The sequence below is a fragment of the Apostichopus japonicus genome, chromosome 12 (genome assembly GCF_037975245.1).
Source record: "Apostichopus japonicus isolate 1M-3 chromosome 12, ASM3797524v1, whole genome shotgun sequence".
Lineage (NCBI taxonomy): Eukaryota > Metazoa > Echinodermata > Holothuroidea > Aspidochirotida > Stichopodidae > Apostichopus > Apostichopus japonicus.
In genome coordinates, this window is record NC_092572.1 from 2,807,573 (window position 1) to 2,830,367 (window position 22,795).

The window sequence follows — 22,795 nt, forward strand, 5'->3', positions numbered from 1 at the left end:
CCACATCTGACTTTACGTCCAACCATGGAGCTATTTATAGCTCCATGTCCAACAATGAAGTTCCCAAAACGCTCGCTGTATCATAATACATGTATGACGCTTCCAATCCTGCAAGCAAAGTAACGGACTCGACAATTAAGCCATACTTGTTTTAACAGAACAAAATGAAAGGTAAGTATCGTTAAGTCCAATTTATCACCCGTGGGCATTTGATGGTTTCTATGTGTTGGATTCGGGATGATTCTTCGCATAAATCTTCATTAACGAACATACTGTAGGCTAGGTTACCTATGTTGATTGTATACATTTCCGGCTCAATTCATGAAATGTGCATTATGCCTATAGATACGGGTACGCCATGTTGCTCGAGTGAATTCACAACAGTATATAGAGAGTTGCTTGCAACTGAGGGTAGCCTATACGAAATGTGTTATCAAGCTTTCGTGTCCTTCATTCTGTATGTAAAGTTGTTTTGGTCTATAGTTATGCTCATAACTTAGTTAAACTTATGAGTTTAGTTTTTGTATATTTTTTTAAGTAGTTCTGTATGAGGCTTGCACGGTTAACCGGTTTTAGTACTGAAACCGGTGTTTTCCGACCCAATTTCGGTACTATTTTTGGTTCCTTGCTTTAGCAAAAGGAACCTATGTACTTTGTCAGGTTGGCGTGTGTGAGGGGGTGGTTGGTGTGTCTGTGACACTTGCTTGGATACACTGTAACTAGGGAAAGTTGGACTTAAAAGAATAGGCCAGACAATTTTCATTATATTCTCAAAAAATACATAATAATAAAAAATAACACATCAACAAATCTCAATCTTTATTGCGTCTTCTTGTAGAGATGACAGACGTTGGAAACCGCCAACATTTTTGAATAGGCCGACCAAGCCTGTGACGTGTGAAAGTTGCATAATGCAAATATGCCGTTTGTAACATTTCCGGCATTTATTGCATTTGGTCACTCTGTTACGTTTATGCGAAGTCTAGATTTTCTTCGCGATTACGAGAAAAATAAGCTGGTAAATTATTCATCTTAATTTATTTTTATGATTTCCAACAAAGTTTGGTAAGAAGCAGTCACTTTGTAACACACGAAGAAGATAAATATTGCTTAAAACAATATCGGAATATGGAATCTGGACCAGAGCCGTACGCTTTCCAACCTGTTTGACAGAGAGCAAGACCAAGTGACAGCACTAGTACCAGTTCCGCCAATCCACATGACGGTGCGGTTACTGTTAGTGTAAGCGTTACTAACTTGCTATATAGATCTGCCATAGTGAGAAGGTGTGACCTATTGTTTGTGGTGCCTGTGCAGGTCACCAAAGGTCAGTTAGAGGCCAAAACCCAAAATATTGAAACTGCAATAACTCCCAGTGCCAATGTGCGACAAGGTTGATATTTTGGGGCAAGTTGTGAACTGGTTAGGGAACATTTTGAAATGAACATTCATGTGATCAGAGGTCACCAAAGGTCAATTAATGTTAAAAACCAAGTATTTTTGCGATAACTTCAGAACAAATTGTCGGTTAGGGTTGGAAGTTGCTTCAATGTAAACCAATTGTCCATCCGCATCTGGGTGACCCTTGACCTCAATTTGACCTCTGGTGACCTTTAAGTGTTTTGGGGATTTTTACAGTTTCGATGCTATTTTCAGATGTCAAAGGTACCTTCTGATCATAAATGTCAATAGTTTGACTCTGTGTGATCTTGATGTGTGAAGTTATAATGTGGTCAAAGTTTTCGGTCAGAGTTAGGATGGTTGTACAGATTGATTTTTTGAATCAGGAGATAAAACTACATCTGAAACCAAGGTCAAAGGTCACATTAGAAAAAATGTGCTTATTTTGGGAGATAGGATATCAAAGGTACCTTCCAAGCAACAATGTCAATGGGTTGACACCCAGGTGAGCTTTGTGTGTGAAGTTATACAAGGTCAAAGTTAATTTTCAGACATTAAACTGTGCAATAACTCCCAGTGCCAAGGTGTGACACGGTTGATATTTTGGGACAAGTTGCAAATGGTATAGGGGAATATTTTTAAACTTAACGATCATGTGATCCTAGGTCACTAAAGGTCAGTTAATGGTAAAAAACTAGTATTTTTGCGATAACTTGAGAACGAATTGTCCGTTAGGGTTGGGAGTTGCTTCAATGTAATCCACTTGTCGACCCGCATCTGGGTGACCCTTGACCTCAACTTGACCTCTGATGACCTTTAAGTGTTGTGGGGATTTTTACAGTTTCGATGCTATTTTCAGATGTCAAAGGTACCTTCTGATCATAAATGTCAATAGGTTAACCCCCGGGTGACCTTTGTGTGTGAAGTTATGCAAGTTCAAAGTTAATGTTTAGACATTTAATGCAATTAATTCCCAGTGCCAAGGTCTGACACGATTGATATTTTAGGACAAGTTGTGAATGGGGTGGTGGAACATTTTCAAACTTAACGGTCATGTGATCTGAGGTCACCTATGTTATCATATCTGTTGACCCACTTGTAGGTGACCTTATATTTCTTACATTTTCAACGCCATATCCAGATCTCAAAAGTGCCTTCCGATCATAACTCTGATCAGAATTTGTGATCACAAAGTTTTGGCTATATAGTGTTGGTTACTTTATGGGTACATGCAGGACCACAATGACTTGGACTATTTGAGCCCAATCTTACTATGATAATATTATGTGTATTGTCACATACCCCTACGCAAGGAACCACAGTGCCCTTGGGCTCTTGTTATTATTGTTTTTAAAAAGGGTTGATGATGCATACAATTCCACTACAATAAATAATCACTGGAGTAGCTGCAGAGTACCCTGCTTGATCCGAGATTGTGGTTTTGACGGAGACAAACAACGTCCAACGCAGTCTTATATTGTGCTTGAGTAGATGGCGCTATTAAAGTATTGTTAAGATTATTGGACTTCGATATTTTTTCCCTTTTTTCGAATGTACAATGCATATATACTTGTAAAACGGGCGATATCCAACGGCAAGTGCGTAGGAACCGGGGGGGCGCCAGTCCCCCCAGTGAAAAATATGGGGGGTGGAAGTATCATTCCGACCCCTGCTCCGCAAGTCAGAAAACCCCTTTTTCATTTCCAAATGAGAAAAAAATCTCATTTGGGGCACCAAATTGCATCTAAGGCCAGGTGAAAATGCAAAATTATTTACAAAATGGAGTGGGTGTTGAAGTGTGCTATATTGCACCAAATTGCATCAGAGGCCATCTGGAATTGCAAAAAAAAATTCCAAAGGGGAGGGGGACACCCCATCCCCTTAGATCCCTCCCCCAGGCCGGCCATCAGTCTTCAGCCCCCCCTACTCAAAAGTACCTTCCTACTGTATGCCACTGTTCAACGGGGTACATGGTCCGTTTTTGTTTCTGTTGCCGACGAACCAACAGGCTACGCAGTCATTCTGTTAAGGAAAGTAAAGCCTGAAGAAGTGTGGGGTGACATCCAACGGGATAGTGGGGATCTGGGGTGACATCCAACGGGCTACTGGGTCTAGCTTTGTTTTTAAGTAATTACCCAACGGGCTACGAAGTCAGAAGTGGGTTGAAGTATTTAGTGGCGACGAACCAACGGGCTACGAAGTCAGACTTTATAGTAAAGAATACACAAAAATGTTTTTAAAGTAAAGTAAAACATACAGTAAGGTCTAACCCTAACCACTAACCCCTAAACCTAAATTTTGAAGAATTCAGTGGCTACGAGCCAACGGGCTACGAAGTCATTCTTCATAGTAAAGTATACACAACAATGTTTTTAAAGTACAGTAAAACGTTAGGTCTGGGGCGACATCCAATGGGCTACGGATACCCTAACCTAAACCCTAACTCTAATGGGAAGTCATTCTTTATAGTAAAGTATACACGTTTCTGTAAATAAGATAGCGCCATCTATCACTTATCCACTTTTACCTCGTAGCCGGTAGCACCTAGTTTGATTTAGTTTCAATAACGCAGGGTATTCGACAGCTATGCCTAATCACTTCAGTTAACCCTCCAATAGGCTGATACCTCAAAATCTCCCATAACACACGACATACAGTAATATGGAACTATACCCCAGTATACTGTTGTAGAGTTTCAGTTGAAAGATGGATTAAACCACACAATACAAATTAAATCTGCCAGTGCTTAAAAGAATAGTCCAGGTCAAAATTTCTTTTTAATGTTTTAAAGAGGAACATAATCCAAGCATTCTGTTGAAATTTGCATTCAATTCCTATGTACTGTTTTTGAGATATTGACAGTTGAATTTGCCACCTTTGGTATCAAAAATGAACTTGGAGCAAACAAGTGTGACGTCATTGTTGCATGATAACTACAGAAATATTCTTTTCTTTAAAATTTATGTCTGATTTTATACTCCACAATTGGATGCATCCATAATGTGAATGTACCATACTGTACTGTATTGGTATTTTATAATCTTCACATCCAAGTTAGACAAACTAGTAACCCTATCCAATACAAGGTCAAATCAATAGACTGAAAAATAGAGAAAAAACAAAACATTATTTGTCAGTGTGCAACTATGACGTCACAACTGTTTGCTTCAAATTCACTTTGGTAGAATATCAGATAACTTCAACTGTCAATATTTCAAAAACAGTATAGGAATTGAATGCAAATTGCACCAGAATGCTTAGATTATGTTCACTTTTAACATATCAAAAAGAAATTTGGACCTGGACTTTCTTTCAAGACTCCTGTCTATCTTACTGCTCTCTGGTTTTAACCTAACCCCAGTCCCCTTTCATGTTGGAAAGATTGAGAAGCGGCAACTCTCCAATGACTACCACTGCAAAATTGTGCCCATTAGAGACCATGCAGAGGAGAGAGAATCCATTTCTGCTAATATTCCACCTCAGGCTGACCCGAAAGAGTACCAACCGGGCGTTACATCGCTGGAATGTACGACAATGAGTGGTGCATTGGTATATAGTGGAAATTTCAGAGGAAGAAAATGATGTCTTTGTGAAGTTAATGAAACAAACCAAGAACTCCAATGCACTAACTTGGCCACAGAACACCCACAATAATTGTTGGATACCATTCCTAGCAATAATTTTGTTTCATCGGTGCTCCAGAGTTAAAGGGACATGGAGGCCACCAGTACACTCTTCCTCATGAAGACTTAAAAGACCATTCCAGCCAAACTGCAAGCATTCATCAAGTAAAACAAATGAAAGTGTGCTAACTTGTATATCAAGCCATACTGCAAGCATTCATCAAGTTAAAGAAATTAATGTGTGCTTGTTTTACTTGTATATGAACATCCATGTGTGGTAAGAATTGTAAGGACATTGAAGCATTTCAACGACATTCCTTATAAACCTAGGACAGGCCTTGTGAGGGTTGTGACAGAACCAGTAATTTAAATGTGTGTGAAGCGTTCATGATGTGTTAAATGTCATTAATTTAACCTAAAGCAATTTGTTATGTTACATTTTGATTTGCTGACTGAAACAAGGATACAATGATCATATCACTCATTATTATACTATGATTACATGGTAAATATTTTAAGCTTGAGATACAAAAATGTGCGAAAAACGTCTAATATACAAATTGCCACCAAATCATGAAGGAGTGCAAAACTGAAATTTGGTGTATATTGTATAAGTACTGTAGATATCATATGTGTAACTGGTGTAAATTTCAAGAAAAGTTTCAATTGATTGCATGGTCAATGGGGGTCAAGACGGGCGGAGTCTTTTTGACAATTGATTTTTTTTTTGGACAATTTCAAAGTCGGAAAATATCACAAAAGTCACTTTTGACAAGTCGGGCAGGCACAAAATGGCCGTTTTGGCCAAATTTCAACGGGCTACAGTATATCTCAAAAACGATATGGATTATGATGTATGTGTTCATTTGGGTCACATTCAATCATTCTGATGAAGTTTCATCAAAATCTGTGAGAAACTTCATTTCGGGTGTTTGACGTGACCTAATCTTTTTCTAAAATAGATCATATTTAAAATTAAGATAAAAAATGCTTGATTTTCTAATAAATTGTTAATCAACACGGAAATATCTACAACAGCATTAAAAACCTTTGCAAATCATTTTCATTTTTAAGTTACATTGAATCATACAAGGTAGTAAAGTTGAAGTTTACTTGAATCAGAGTACAGTACTGTTTTAAATTGTAAATATGTTTGCTTAAAAAAAAAAAAAACTTTTTGTTTAAATTTTCCTAGAATGCTACAGTCACCGAAAAATTACACCCATACACGTATATATGTTTAAGCTCCCAAAAAAATGTTGAAATTCCCAAATTTGAAACTTTTACATGTAATGTTAGGAAAAAATTCAATATATACAGTATGGTGTTTGAAATTTCAGTGTACAAAAGTTACACCACTGATTGTGAAAATGACCATATATCATAAGATTTAACACGTGTAGAGCTACTTAAGAAAGCACCGAGGACACAATTCAACCAAGGGTCTCCAAATAGTGTCTGACACTAAAGCCAACAAAACACATATTTTCTGTAAGTCCTTTGTAATGTAATGGTACGTAAATCATTGATAAATTTAATGAGTGGGTCATTCCATATCAAGTCACCAAATTTTGGAGCATGTTGTAATTCGACATCTTTTAATAATTCCCAAATGTATGGTATGCTTGGAACACCATGAAGTCATCATACTCTGAAAATTTCAGTTGCATTGTTTCAAAATTTTCCAATATATCACACTTTGAAATTATGCAATTTGTCAATGTGGCATTTTGGCATTTTCTTAATTGCTGAGGTCTCATTTCTCAGCAATTAAACATCCTACTACCTTTCTATTACAGAATCCTATAGAGACTGTCTCATAAAAATGGAAAAAACAAACTTAGGCAATAAAAACATTGTCTTCTTGTGGAGTAAGGTCGACTTAAAAAGTCTCAAAATATTAGATTTTGGCATGTTACAATGTGCTATTTTGAGTGATAAATTGCTCCTTAATCATTGCTTCAGTGTACATCTTAAAAGGTTATTATGTCTAGTACAAACAATACAAACTAATGATTACAATGCTTTCCTGTAATATTTTGCAAGTTGTGCAACTCTAAAGTTGCTATTTCATGCTGCGATTCAGCATGAGGAAGGTGTTTTGATTCCAATTTGTTATCAATGTTAGAGCCGTGAGGGTTTGATACTTTCTTATAAAGTTCTTACACCTTACATAATTCCGGTATATAGACAAGATCTAATTGTTGTGGTCTGCATCAATATATCATAACATGTTTGCGTTTTGTATGTAATTTGGTACTCCCAAGTGCCTGTCCTGCAGCCAAGGTTTGTAGCCAAGTTTTACACGATAATCTTGAGAATATTTTTTACTGTAATGATATTACGTTACATTTCAGATTAACACAAAATGTGGGATCATCGCAGAATGGCATGGGCAATATACTGGATTATTATAGGTGAGTGAAGTACTCTTTAATGTATTGTGAACAGTATAGGTTACCTACAACTGCTAGACATTTGAAAATAGGATGGTTCTAGTTTTGGCAGCAGTGTTTGATTTTGTGTGACTTTTGGATCATTCTGTACTCACTGTGGCAGTCATATTTTGTTTGGTTTTGATATTTATGTAGCTTTCATTATTGCCTTGTTATAGTGAACAATATTGTTGTGCAATCTCTGTCTGTGTGATCAATATAATCAGATGTTTGTTGATAACAGTAGTTCACTTTGTACCTATATCTGTTCATGGACTCAGGATGTTTCATGTTGACCTGTTGCTGTTCTGAAATAAAGAGAGAAATGGTCAAACTGTGGTGACTTAAGACTTTGTATGTGAACAATTGACAAAACTATATACTTTTTCTGTAATGTGCGAACATTACTATTACAGTCTGTCAATATCATACAAACCTAGCTGTCTATTGTTTCAGGCTGTAGGCTTAAAACAGATATGTAGCCATTGTAGAAGTTTTTTAGAAACAAAATTAAAATACAAATTATTTTGCATGTTAAATTATCTTATTAACATGCTAATTATGGTTATTAGTGTTGCTTTATGTTTTGTTTTTTTTCTCCATCACGCAGGGTCACTTGTTCAGGCACAGGGGTTCAGTACTATAGTTGTTAAGGAAGGGGAAGATGCAATAATAGAATGTGGGTTACAGACTACAGTGGAAGAAGGTAACCTGAGATGGGAAGCAATAACAAATGATACTACTGTAGTCTTAGCATATGATCTCAGAGGCGGATTTTCTAGCTGCGATGACAGAATTGTCAATTGTACTATACATGCCAATGGTAGTATCCAACTGGAGTCTGTTGGCAAGGAAGATGGTGCCACATATTACCGTTGCCTTAGAGGAGATGAACATGGGTTCAACTATTACTCTGATCACAGGCTCTTAGTTTTGTCAAAAGGTTTGTAGTCACTGGTTGTATGCATTCCACCATAAATGATAACAGATGTCCAAATCTAGGACAGTTTGAGGTTTGACAGCAGTGTTTGATTTCAAGTGACTGTTGGATCGTTCTTGCACACTGTGGCTGTCATTTTTTAGCTCATACCAGCATGCTGGTGTGAGCTATTGTTACAGTGCGGCGTCTATCTCTCTATCACTCTATCACTCTATCCGTCAACAATTGGTAAAACCGCTCCCACTCGCACAGTGTTTGATGGAATTTCATGAAACTTGGACACAAGGACCATTGGGTATAGGGCCATCAGAGATGGTCCAAAATTTGGGGTCAAAGGTCACCTGTGGGCCGTAATGGGTCATTTTGTGGAAATACTCAAAATGCTTCTTCTCCTACAGATTCCATGGTACAATATTGAGGGTTTGTCACGACAGTACTATGGTAGTTTTACCTTCTGGGTGTTCATGAATTTGAGATCAAAGATCAACTAGGGGTTTTTTGTGGCCCGGGCCGCGGCCCTATATTTTCAAATTGCTCCTGTTCGTACAGTGTATGGCCAATTATAATGAAAGTTTGTCACAATGTTCCTCGGGATGAGAGTTACGAGGGGTGTTCGGAAAATTGAGGTCAAATGTCATTTAGGGCGTCATCGGGGGTCATTCTTTGTAATATTTTCAAATATCTCAATCTCCTCAAGATTTTGATGGATCATATTCAAAGTTGAAATGATGATTGTTGGATTGTGTATGAATAAGGTGATGCCTAAAAATTTTTGGTCAAAAGTTAATTAATTACAGTTAATCCCCATTGTTTAAAAAAATCTGAGCCTTCACTTTTTGCCAAAGCTCCTTTAATTTGTCTCCCAGTCTCTGCAGTGTTTGTTTACAGTTGTGGTTAAGCTCTGCAGAGGCTGTTAGTGGAATTATAAAGCAGGACTGGGAGTTGTTATTAACTGTTGAACTGTAAGCATGAGAGCCCTATAGCCAATCAGCACTTGCCGATTCTTAGAAGTCTTTGAGCCTGAGGTATGTAGGCAGCTTGTGAAGTTATGTCTTGTAGGGAGTGCTTGTTATGTCTGCTAAGGTAGAGGGGAGAAAGTTTAATAGGGTAAGTCAGTGGTATTGTTTAAGAGAGTGGGTAAAGTATGATTTAAAGGGGAAAATAGGAATTATAGCCAGTGGTGTGGCCAGGATTCTGCTAATGGAGGGGGGTGGGGGGTATCCCTCACAGGCCCAAAATTGGTTTTGTGGGCCCTACATTTTTCAGCTGGAAAAGGTATGAGCTTCTGCACCATTGGTGCTCTAGTTATTAGGTTGTGATTGTTATACAGTAATGTAGCTCTCATTAAGGCCTTGTTAGTGAACATCATTGGTGTGCAATCTCTGTGTGTGTGATCAATATGATCAGATATTTGCTCAGTAGTTCATTTACCGTTGCGAAGAGTAGATGAACATGGGTACTACTAATATTCTGATCATAGGCTCTTAGTTTTGTCAAAAGGTTTGTAGTCACTTGTTGTTAAAATTATACATGCATTTTCACGATAAATGCTTACACACAGATGTCTAACTCTTGTCTTTTAGTTTTGACAGGCTCTGACCAATCTCATTATTATAGTGAAGTACATGCTAAATCATTTTATAAAGAATTTGAGCTGAATCTCATTCTCCATATGAGGATTTCATAATGAGATCACCACAGCTATTTTTTGTTAGTGAAACAGATAACTATTTGTGGATAGTTCCTATTCTTCTTTCTTGTTGCTTTAGGGAAAACGTCTTCTCCCCCATCAATTGAAACACCTCACAGAGAGTCAGTAAGTGCCTATAACATGGGTAAGAAGGGTGTGCTACATGGCTTCAATGCTCCAGTCTGTGAAGATGATGTGGATGGGAACCTCCCAGTAGTCTGCTATCCACCGTCTGGTATAATTGTGGACAGAGAATATGAGACTATTCAGTGTAATTGTACTGACTCAGATGGGCTGATGGACAATGTGACATTTCCTGTAACAAGTTAGTATTTTTTTATAGTGTTTTCATTGCAGAAGCTGGTATGCTATCGATAATATCCTTTGTAAAGATTTAATGTTTATAGACTTGTAGTAAAATAGATTAAGTATGAGTATCAGTAGAACATCCCTTGAAGTATAACAACAGTAATGTTTGTCTTACTGGATATCAGACTATTTTGATCTTGTTGGAATATTGTCAAAGTGAGCAAATGAGGCCAAGGTCATGTCAGTTCCAAACAGAAGTAAGCTAAAATCTTTGAAAAGTTACTTTACCACAGGGCATAGGGATAAAGTTTCTGACAACCATTCCTAGTTAGCAAGATGGAAAGTTATGACAAACAACAGTTAATAACATTGCATTTAATAGCATGAGTACGAGTGCAAGGCTGGAAGTCTAATTAGGAGTTAAAAGCTAATATTTATTTGTATTCTATACTTAATTTCCAAAAGTGATAAATATGACTATCAATGCATACTGTATATTAACATATTTTCGTAGTGAAGTATATATGAAGTATATCCATACTTCTCCCTCATCAATTGAAACACCTCACAGAGAGTCAGTAAGTTCCTATAAATGGGTAAGAAGGGTGTGCTACATGGCTACAATACTCTAGTCTGTGAAGATGATTTGGATGGGAACCTCCCAGTAGTCTGCTATCCACCTTCTGGTGTAATTGTAGACATAATATGAGACTATTCAGTGTAATTGTTCAGACACAGATGGGCTGATGGACAATGTGACATTTCTTGTAACAAGTTAGTAATTTATAAACAGTGTTCATAGTTTACAGAACCTGGTATGTTAACTATTATTGACTGTTTGATTAGGAATCCTTTTTGCCTTCAATTCCTGTTCCTGCTTCCTCCCAATGTGTTTCCCTTTCAGACAGCATGGTTATGCATCTCTTAAAATTCTGCTTGTTTTTGTAACACCTGCAGATGTTGTGATCTTAGAAAATTATCCCTTACAAAATGTATTACTATCAGCCTGTCTCTGTGAGTGATCTTTATATCTTAAGTTCACTAGATACTTTCACCGTAGACCTGACTGAATCATCACATGAGTGCACGATTCCATTAATGTATCTAGCAGACCCCACATACCTACTATGTGAGGTAACCTGCTATAGTAGTACTTACTGTGGAATAGGTTTCTTAACTAATGAAATATTACAGTGTATGTTGTTGCTCACTCATATTGTGCACAGTTTGTGTGGGAGAAACCAGCCACATTGAAGAAGTAACCAGTTTTTTGTCACCTAAAATGTATACTTAGGGCTTTTCTGGAAAGCAGTGCTTCTGCACTGAGCAGGAGTACCCTCATTAAAGATGACAATCATAAACAATAAATAAAAAAATATAAAAATGAAGCATTGAAAGGCAAGCATAACTATCTTCTTACTGGCTTGATATCTGAAACTGATAGCAAGACAATTTATCTCCTTTGCCACAAAATGAGTTATTTTCTTTATATTTCACAGGCGTAACGCACGGGTTGCATCCTGGTTGGACGGCTTGCTGTATTCTTTTTGTTATTTCAATTCCAACCAATTCTGCATTATTATTGATTTGCTGTATCCTGCACATGAAACTCAAAAAGTTCAAAGAGAAATGTGAACATGCAGGTAAATATGCTCACCCTCTGGAAGGAATTGGTTGGATGGGGTAAGAAGAACTAATGTAGACTAGGGATATTTGATGGAGAATTATGCTGTAGATATGCTCCCCCTCTGGAAGGAATTGGTTAGGTGGGGGCTAGAAGAACTAATGTAAACAATGGATATTTGATGGAGAATTATGTTGTAAATATGCTCCCCCTCTGGAAGGAATTGGTTGGGTGGGGGCAAGAAGAACCAACGTAAACAATGGATATTTGATGGAGAATTATGTTGTAAATATGCATATCTTCTGGAAGGAATTGGTTGGGGGGGGGGGGCAAGAAGAACTAATGTAAACAATGGATATTTGATGGAGAATTATGTTGTAAATATGCTCACCCTCTGGAAGGAATTGGTCGGGTGGGGGCAAAGAACTAATGTAAACAAGGGATACTTGATGTAGAATTATGTTGTAAATATGCTCACCCTCTGGAAGGAATTGGTTGGGTGGGGGCAAGAAGAACTAATGTAAACAAGGGATATTAGATGGAGAATTATGTTGTAAATATCCTCACCCTCTGGAAGGAATTGGTTCAATCAACATTTCACCCACTCTCCTGATCTTTAGGAATAGAGGATTTACTATGTATAGTAGGAGTAAGGCACAAACTTTGCAGCCAGTGGGGCATGAATATATCTCTGATTTGATGTACATAGAAAGTCACGAAATTACCTCGGGACTTTCCAAAGTGACAATTTTATTGTAGTATTAATCCATGTGTAGTTAAATATATATAAATATCTGTGTACATAGTTAAATATATATAAATATTTTATCGTTTACATTTAGAGAACCTGCTAGTAATATCCTTGCAGGATATTTTTTACTGAAACAGACTAACAACACATTTTAAATAGACAATTGGTCATACAGCTAAATTGAACTGTGAATTGAAAAGATGAATAAGGCTAAATTAGAAAGGAAGAGGTGATGTTGATCAGATTAAAGTCTGAATGAAGTCTGCGGGATGAGTATTTGTGTGCACTCCTTTCTTCAATATTCAGTATTTGAATATCTGTCTATGGAATGGCTGTGCCACATTTCATTACATCGTTTATTGCACAAAAGAGCACTTCTGTTATTACCAAAGCACAACATGAAGCACACAAGAACCCATCACCATTGTATAGATACCTTTAGCCTTTGGCAAGGCATCAGAACCCAAAATCAACTTGGCTGTCCAACTGATGACCAGTTTTTTACATCAAATTCAGAATGTATTGTAACCAAATACCCTTAATAAGGTTTAATCATTAATAGCCTACAGTAGGTTTCACCCTCCATCACTTTGGAGATACTGTATACATATTGGTTTTTAATCTGTATTTTTGTAGTATTCACTTTGGGTAATAACGTTCAAATACTTACCAACTTTAATTAGCTGAATAATCCAGTGACTTGGGTTTTTGAAGAAGAGAGAAACTACTACTCTCATTAGTTTCCATGATCTTGACCCAACCATGCACCTAATGTTCTTTCTGACACATTCACATGTCTGATTTGTGTCCAAATACTGTGGAGTAAATGTTTCTTTGACCAAGTCACATGCTAAAACATACACCTAACTATGCACATTATTCTAATTTCATTAGATGGAAGCAAAGTAATTATGCTTTAAACTTGATTGGGTATTTGAATAAGTAGTAAGGAGGTTGGTGTAGCGTTTCTAAATACCATTTGGAATTTTCATTCTGTAATCATGTTTTCTTTAAACACACAGCTTCGGATCAGGAAGAAATGAAACTTATTGGCAAGCAGAATTATGATCTGGTCAGTATTTTAGAAAAGCTGTAATCAGAGCTTTATAAATGCTCTCACTTCCCTCAAGTGGAAAATATATTAATCTATCTAATAAAAACAGCATACACCAACTATTTTCCTTCGAACAACCAAGGTAGACTTCAGATAAACTTTCTGCAGTCTGTCTTATGGGTTTTGGTTCAGTTACAATCTGAGGTATGCAGAATAGTGCTCAATGTTTAGCACTAGAAGTACTTTGTTTTGGTGGAGGTTGATAGGCATTGAGGTCAGGAAAAGAATGTAAACAGATCTGCTGAATATGATATATAAAGAAAGGCAACGTGTACAGGACTCATAGTGGTTATGTGGATGCATCACAGTGGAAGTAATGCCATTGCTTGTTGTGGTAGTTAATAAAGTTCATTTTAGATGTGTGTAAAACCTGTGTAAAAAAGTGTAAAACCTTGTAAACAGTTTTATTTAACTAATATGTGTACTATAGGTGCCATGATAAAGACTACTTTCAAAGGGATACGGCATTTAATGCCACTGATTTGGTAGTGGCATTATTTATACCAGTGGCGTTGGAAGGTACTTTTGAGTGGGGGGGGGGGGCTGAAGACTGATGGCTGGCCTGAGGGAGGGGTCTAAGGGGAGGGGGTGTACCCCTCCCCTTTGGAACTTTTTGAATTTCCAGGTAGCCTCAGATGCAATTTGGTGCAATATAGCACACTTCAACACCAACTCCATTTTGTAAACTTAATTTTGTATTTTCACCTGGCCTACAGTAAGATGCAATTTGGTGCTCCAAATGAGATTTTTTATCTCATTTGGAAATGAAAAAGGGGTTTTCTGACTTGCGAAGCGGGGGGGGCGAAATGATACTTAATTATTCCGTGTGGTTTGTCATGCTACGTTTAACACACCATAGAAGTAGTTTCTTAACTAAAATGATCATATTGTTATGTTGAATTTTAGCACTCTATGAATTTAATATTCAAATTATCTTCTTTTCCTCCATGTTTAGAAGGATGAAATTGCTACACTGGAGGCAACATGTAAGTCATTTGTTTATAAATTTGAGATGATAGGGTTGTTGACAGTGTCATCAATTTAGCCTGAAAGAAACTGTAAAATGACATGTAATTTTAACACCTGGTACACCAAAAGCATTGATATTCAGAAGATCTATACTAAGAACTGCTGTAGATGTGACTACCAAATAGGCATTACAGACTGTGTCTAGTGTAAAGTAACAATACTTCTAAAGTAGGCAGAAGTAACAAGTCCTACATAGACTTGAATAACCATTAAAATGTGAAAGTCCCTTACTGGACTGTGAATTTCTGTTTATAACCAAGAAGATGCTAAGAAAAAGGTTAGAAGCATCCACAAATATAATCAAGGTGAATTGTTTCTAAATAAGTAAACAGTGTGTATAACAAGAAGGCTAAGTGATATTTTGTGATATTGTTATTGATAAGTGTCTGCATTGTTTGGGTCAGTGATAATGGCTGAATTTGATTCTCTTTTAAAGCAGACACAGAGAATGTACTTCTAACTACAGCAATTGGTAGATAATGCTTACTATACTCATTTAAAATAAAGAAGTAATTTGCTTCACTGATTTGGTTGTACATTTCTATTTCTTTCAACAGTAAATAACTGTCAAGCAGCATTGACAGAAAGAAAGGAAGAAATGAGTCATCTGAAAGTTCAACTGGAACAGAAGGAGAAACAGGTATGTATTAAAGCTTTATACATTAAATTACACAAACTTGAAGTTGCCAGTGAATTGTGATCATGGGTTGTGGGTGTTTCCAATAGAAATTTTCTTTGAGGATTTGCCTTTTTTCAGTAGAAGAAAATTGTCTTCATGCTGTAAGATAAAAGTGGTTTCTATCAATATTTAAAACATGAGTGCCCTACCAGTGCCCTGCTTGCTTGTTGTCGGTTTTAGGAGGAGGCTTGAGGAGGCTGATCATTTAGAGAGCATAAAGATACAAAATAACAGTACAATGTGAGCTGTGTTGAGCTTCACCTCTACAGACACAGTCTTGTGATGTTTTTGCATCGATTGATATGAAAAGAATTGTTTAACACACACTAGAAGCAGTGTTAATGAACTATGTTGTTAATTATAAATGTCATAATACAATTGATGGCTTCAATGAATCTTTTGTTTGATGATTCTTTTTCTTCACCCTTAGGAGACAGAATTGAAGAATAAACTAGAAGAGCAAAACGAGAAAAGTAAGATTGTATGCATAACTTAGGGCATATAGACCCATTATTGTACTAGTGTAATCAGCTATGTTACTTGCTATCTCATACATTGGTAATCTTATTATCAGGCTATCATAATCAATGTAGAATAGCTTTTGTACTACCATGAGTTGTTTATAGACTGTATGTTCACATCACTGCTTGTTGAAAGTTCAATCTAATACCATATTCCTAATTCTAGGTGTGCTTACTCATGTGCACATTATATGCCAGATGAAATCCTTTCAGTCCCATCTCCATATATCAAGTTTCTGTTAAGAAAGAGCTACCTGTACAGTGTGAATAAAGAGAAGGCTAAAATCAACACATTAATGTATTCTAAGCTGTTTGGTGATATTGTAATTGATAAGTGTCTGCATTGTTTGGGTCAGTGATCATGGCTGAATTTGATTCTCTTTTAAAGCAAACACAGGGAATGTACTTCTAACTACAGCAATTGGTAGATAATGCTTGCTATACTCATTTAAAATAAAGAAGTAATTTGCTTCACTGAGTTGGTTGTACATTTCTATTTCTTCCAATAGTAAATAACTGTCAAGCAGCATTGACAGAAAGAAAGGAAGAAGTGAGTCATCTTAAAGAACAACTGGAGCAGAATGAGAGGCAGGTGTGTATTAAAGCTTTATCCATTAAATTCCACAAACTTGAAGTTGTCAGTGAATTGTGATCTATGATTGAGGGTGTTTCCAATAGACATTTTATTTGAGGATTTGCCTTCTTTCAGTACAAGTAAATTGTCTTCATGCTGTAAGATTAAAGTGGTTTCTATCAATATTTAAAACATGAGTGCCCTACCAGTGCCCTGCTTGCTTGTTGTCGGTTTTAGGAGGAGGCTTGAGGAGGCTGATCATTTAGAGAGCATCTTGCAAGATACAAAATAACAGTACAATGTGAGCTGTGTTGAGCTTCACCTCTACAGACACATTCTTGTGATGTTTTTGCATCGATTGATATGAAAAGTATTGTTTAACACACACTAGAAGCAGTGTTAATGAACTATGTTGTTAATTATAAATGTCATAAAACAATTGATGGCTTCAATGAATCTTTTGTTTGATAATTCTTTTTCTTTACCCTTAGGAGACAGAATTGAAGAATAAACTAGAAGAGCAAAACGAGAAAAGTAAGATTGTATGCATAACTTAGGGCATATAGACCCATTATTGTACTAGTGTAATCAGTTAGGTTACTTGCTATCTCATACATTGGTAATCTTATGATCAGGCTATTATAAACAAGATAAAAGAGCTTTTGTACTACCATGAGTTGTTTATAGACTGTGTGTTCACATCACTGCTTGTTGAAAGTTCAATCTAATACCATATTCCTAATTCTAGGTGTGCTTACTCATGTGCATTATATGCCAGATGAAATCCTTTCAGTCCCATCTCCATATATCAAGGTTATGCACAGAAAGAGCTTCATGTACAGTATAAATAAAGAGAAGGCTAAGCTCAACACATGAATGTATTCTAAGCTGTATGGTGATATTGTTATTGATAAGTGTCTGCTTTGTTTTGGTCAGTGATAATGGCTGAATTTGATTCTCTTTTAAAGCAGACACAGATAATGTACTTCTAACTACAGCAATTGGTAGATAATGCTTGCTATACTCATTTAAGATAAAGAAGAATATGCTACACTGATTTGGTTGTACATTTCTATTTCTTTCAACAGTAAATAAAAGAGAGGAAGAAGTGAGTCATCTTAAAGATCAACTGGAGCAGAAGGAGAGACAGGTATGTATTAAAGCTTTATCCATTAAATTCCACAAATTGAAGTTGCCAGTGAATTATGATCATGGGTTGAGGGTGTTTCCAATAGAATTTTTCTTTGAGGATTTGCCTTCTTTCAGTACAAGTAAATTGTCTTTATGCTTTAAGATTAAAGTGGTTTCCATCAATATTTGAAGCATGAGTGCCCTACCATATCTGCTTGCTTGTTGTTTTGAGGATGAGGCAAATCAAACGCATTGTGCACTTTTATGTTAACTTTCATTTGGTAAAGAACAGCTAGGTTGGCATGTTTTGTGATCTATTGCATTCCTATTTTGAGTAACACTTGATGTATGTTTAGTAAAATTGGTAAACAAATTCAAAAGCTGGTATAAGGTACTAAAGTATATCTAGAAGCAACTCGAAAAAAGTAAATCTTTGATACACTATAAAGAATAGAAATAGAATAGAACTGAAGTTGAATAGAAATGACCAAGATGTTGAACTAGACAAGGATGACATGAATGTAAGATTCTTTTATGTCTTGCATTGAAAGTCAATATAAAGATTGTAAATGAAGAAATATTAGTGGTTTAATGTTCTGTTGTCATTTCTAAATGAGCTGATTTATGTTCTTCCTTTTGTTTGTTGTTTGACCAGACTCTTAAAAATTGAAGGATCATCCCCATATTTTAAGAAAAAGCCGAGGATGCCATTACCTGCACAGAAAAAACCACATACTAAAACTGGGTTGCTGAAGTTACTACCAAAAAACTCTAAACATGGATAAGATTATTGTAAAGAGTGTAAACAAGTTTAATTTGTACCACAATGTTAGCTATGTATTTGTAAAAGTGACACATGCTCAGCTCGTACATTTGATCATCGGGGACTAAGTGAATTGTGATAGTTGAGTATGGTTGCTATCTCCTGCAGATGATCTAAACTTTGTTTCTCATGGTCAATACAAGTGCATTGTACAAAGACATTTCGTGACACATACTTTTAGATACAAATTGATATTTTAAATGAATCTTAAAAAATCCTCTATTTTAACCTTGAATAAAAATCTGTTATGCCTACATTTAAATTCATCTATGCAATCACTTGTCAGTATGTATCAGACTAGAAGATTTCTTCTGAATAACCCACAAGTACAAGGAAAAGGGCCTGCTTAATTGTATAGTTTGAGTTAAGTAGTAAGGTGTCACTTCCAATTCTAGTCATAAGGCTGATAGTGATATTAAAACATTGTCATCACTGCCCACCAATTCCAGTCATTTTGTATTCCTTGCCCGAAGGCTCAAGGAATCTATGCGATGGTGATTGCTTGGGTGTGTGTATGTGACTCTCTTGGCTTGTAAACATGATAACTCAACAATGGCGAGTTGGATTGAAGTCATACTTGGTACATAGATGCGCCATACTAAGTAGAAGAACCCTATTGAATCTGGTGCTCATCTCAAGAATATTAATGAGGTCACTGGGTCGAATGTAAACATTTTCAGAATTGAATCATACTTTGTGTGAAGGTGTTGGTAAATAGCGGGTACTGTACATGATATGTATTTACAAGGTGATATTATGCACAATATTAGGGTGCAGGGCTTGAGTTGATTTTTGCTAAATAAAGCTTGTAAACATGGTAAGTTAACATATTTAGTAGGTAGGTCCACAGTCAGTGAAAGAAACTTGCTGATCAATTTAATCATCTCAATTGGCAATGAATCACAATAAGCCCACTGGCTTTCTTGTTAATCAGGCATTCATTCATGCATTCATTCATTTAGTTATTTCCAGCAAGTGGAAATTTTTATAGAAATATATAAAAACATGAGCAATATATATAGTAAATCATCCATTGAAAGTGCCTTTCAGTTACCAAATAAAGATATTTCCTATGTATTTCTAAACCATGACGTTTAAAGGAATAACAAAGGCAGGATCAAAGAATATTTATATTATTCAGAAAAACTCTCTATTGTTTGATTTTAAGATAACCCCTTCCTGTTTGACTGAATATGGTCGCTTTGAAACTTGGCTCCTACTGTAAGCCCTCACCACAGTTCACAGTAAGCTTCCATTGATTACGCATTACGCTTGAAATTCCATATTGATGACGTCAGAGAGGAACAACTCCCAAAACAGTAATTTTCCTTGTGGTAGCCTCCTATGGAAAATACTCAGCTGTTGTTGCTATGGCTAAAACAATATAGAAGGCCTCGCAATTCCTAAAAGCCCAACACAGTTTAAAATATTAAGGAGGCACCAGAAGGTCAATAGTTATGGAAAATATCAAGAGTTTGATCCCTGCCATTGACACAGTTATTCCTTTACACATTATGAGAGTTTCTTTTTTTACAACATTTAAGTTTATCAACAATCTGGACTTATTACAGACAGATCATCTGTACTGTATTGTCGTATTTCAGTGAGACAATTTTCTGTAGGTGATTCCGTCTCAGTCCAAGATTTCAGAAAGCATTATGGTAAATGGGTAACTGGAGTTGTTTACAAAGTGTTAGCTCCTGTGACATATCTCATTCAAGTAGAAGGTCAAACTTGAAAAAGACATGTGAACATTTGCTGCTCAAACACAGTCTGATTTGAAAGAATCTCAAAGCACCACAGCTTTGGAATCCACTCACTCAGAAATGTTTGACAGACTGTTGTTGCCAGATGAAGATCATGAGTCTGACACATCAGAGATATCAGGTTAGGGAAAAAACTTCACCACATTTGTTGGAATCTGATAAATTTTACTCAGAAGGTCAGACAGAAAGAGGAACCTGAAGAAGATTCTTGATTTGTAAATAATGTTTATTACAGGTTGTTTCTATAAGGAGCTTTAGCGAAGGACACCTGTGTCCAGAAATGCGCTATATCAGGTCCCCAGTGTCTATTTTGTCCTATATCGGGACCCCCGTCCATTTTGCCCTAGTTCCAGTCCCCCACTCTTTATCGATTATGACCCAGTCTGGGTCTATACACTAATATATATATATATATATATATATATATATATATATATATATATATAGATATATATATATATATATATATATATATATATATATATAAATATATATATATATATACATATATACATATTGTAACGGAAATGTATCCCTTTAAGTAATTTGTTATTGTAATATTCGTTTTATGATTGAGCGTTCCCTCGGTTCTACCCGTCGATGGCCCCTCTCTCAAAACGTGTAGAGCTTTTGCGAGTTGCAGGTTGGGGCAGCCAATGAAAATCGTACCCCTGTTTGTTTATAAATCTTGCTGAATCAGCACCCGAATTTTGAGATGTTTCCCCATGTTAGTGGTAGCGCAGATTGTTTTATTAGTATGAGCTCACCACGCTCAAAAAGTATTCCGAGATTGGCCTCTGACGGAGAGAGAACCGAGAGAACACCTATTTTCTGTAAGTTGCTACCACTTCACTGGTATATTTTTGTTCTATCACACGATTATGTGCTTGGCATGACTTCTAGGTTTAATTGTTTGTCTTAGGAAAGATTAAATCGGGTATCTTTGGGGTGACGGGGGTTATTTTTTTCGTACACCTAGGGAATTGTAAGAAAATTATCGTTGCGCTAAGTGCATTGAAGTAGCAAGAAACTAGGGTGTATTTTTAGGACGTCATATTTGTTGTCACATTCTATAGGGGGTTCGATAATTGTAATTTCGACTTCACTAGGAGGCTCACAAACGCTATACCGTGTGTTTCATGTGGGCGTTTGTTTTATATATATCTTTTGTGTTTTCTTAGCCAAAGCAAGTAGTGAGAACGACTAGTGTCAACAAACCAAACGCTAGTATTATCCTTCATCTGTAAATACATTTACCCACGTACTGGTTCGGTTGTGATCTCGAAAAGAGATTTTTTATTTAGTAATATAAACTGGTTAAGTCTTTAAGCCTGTTGTTGAGTACGTCCCAATAAAATATCTTGTATGCCTCCACGAGTTAGTGTAAGTGCGCAACTGCGTAACTGTGTAACTACCTAACTGCGTAACTTCCTAAGTGTGTAACTGTGTTACTGCTTAAGTGTACAGACAGTTCCTGTTATCCTGTACCATTTCTATTAACTGCTTATCTGTAAAGTCTGTCAATGCCATAATCTGTGGTAAATTCACGTGCCAGTGAATCAAAGATCAACGTAATAAATCAATAAATAAGCGATCAACCAGTCATCAACCTCTTCTCCGATTTTTTTGTCTTGATATGTGTTGAAGATTTTTATTAGTTCAAGCAGCTGGACTTCGGGGACACTGGTCAACGTTACACTTGGTGGCAGCGGTGGGATAAAAGATCAGTCCTGGTCCTTACAGATAACACATACTGCTAGAGACAAGACCGAGACAGAGGAAGATCCAGTGATAGCCAGTGAATTCACAGAGCCGCAGAAACAGCACAGAACAGATACAGTACAGAACAGTTAAAGAAGGCTACAGATGGATTTTTCGAGAACCAACCCGTTTACAGACCCGTTTACAGAGGATTGACAATCAAAACAACGTAGAGGGATTGCCCAACCAGGAATGGAGACCTTTGATGACAGAACAGAACTTTCGTGTTTCACGAGGTGCATCCACAGAGTTGCCGTCAGAATACGAGGTTCTGAGCTCGGTGGGTTCAGAAACAACTGGAAGTCTGGTGGGTGTTACAAGCAGGCCCGTAGCCAGGGAGTTCAGCCTGGGGGGGCTGGGAGTTGTCCAAGGGGGGCAAACAATCGGTACACTATCTAAGCGGAGCGCCACCATCGGTTGGCGCGGAGCGTACCAGAAAATTTTTGATGCCTACAACACCCCAGATCACTGGAAATAGCACTTCTCGGACTCAATTGTGACATCTGAACATCAAATTTGAAAGGGTTTTCATGTATTGAAATCATGTGTCAAATCAAATCATTTATAATAAAATGATTTTAGCCCAGATGGGTAGGGATTCATGTTGAGAGTAACACCAGTTCT

The 22,795-nt window shown here is 36.7% G+C and overlaps 1 protein-coding gene across 2 annotated transcripts; it reads left to right on the plus strand.

Annotated features, from left to right (window-relative positions):
* On the plus strand, positions 1-19,677 carry LOC139976792 (uncharacterized). 2 transcript variants are annotated; one of them, XM_071985575.1, is made up of 13 exons: positions 1-171; positions 7,382-7,441; positions 8,070-8,402; positions 10,169-10,414; positions 11,898-12,041; positions 13,796-13,845; positions 14,843-14,873; positions 15,474-15,556; positions 16,026-16,068; positions 16,626-16,708; positions 17,182-17,224; positions 17,779-17,840; positions 18,477-19,677. In XM_071985575.1, the coding sequence occupies exons 2-13, from the start codon at positions 7,393-7,395 to the stop codon at positions 18,489-18,491; spliced, it is 1,182 nt and encodes a 393-aa protein (XP_071841676.1). In that variant the 5' UTR covers positions 1-171; positions 7,382-7,392; the 3' UTR covers positions 18,492-19,677. The 2 variants fall into 2 exon arrangements, with proteins under 2 accessions (XP_071841676.1, XP_071841677.1); XM_071985576.1 differs by lacking the exons at positions 1-171; positions 7,382-7,441; positions 8,070-8,402 and adding an exon at positions 9,847-9,899.
* Positions 19,678-22,795: the final 3,118 nt, after the last annotated feature.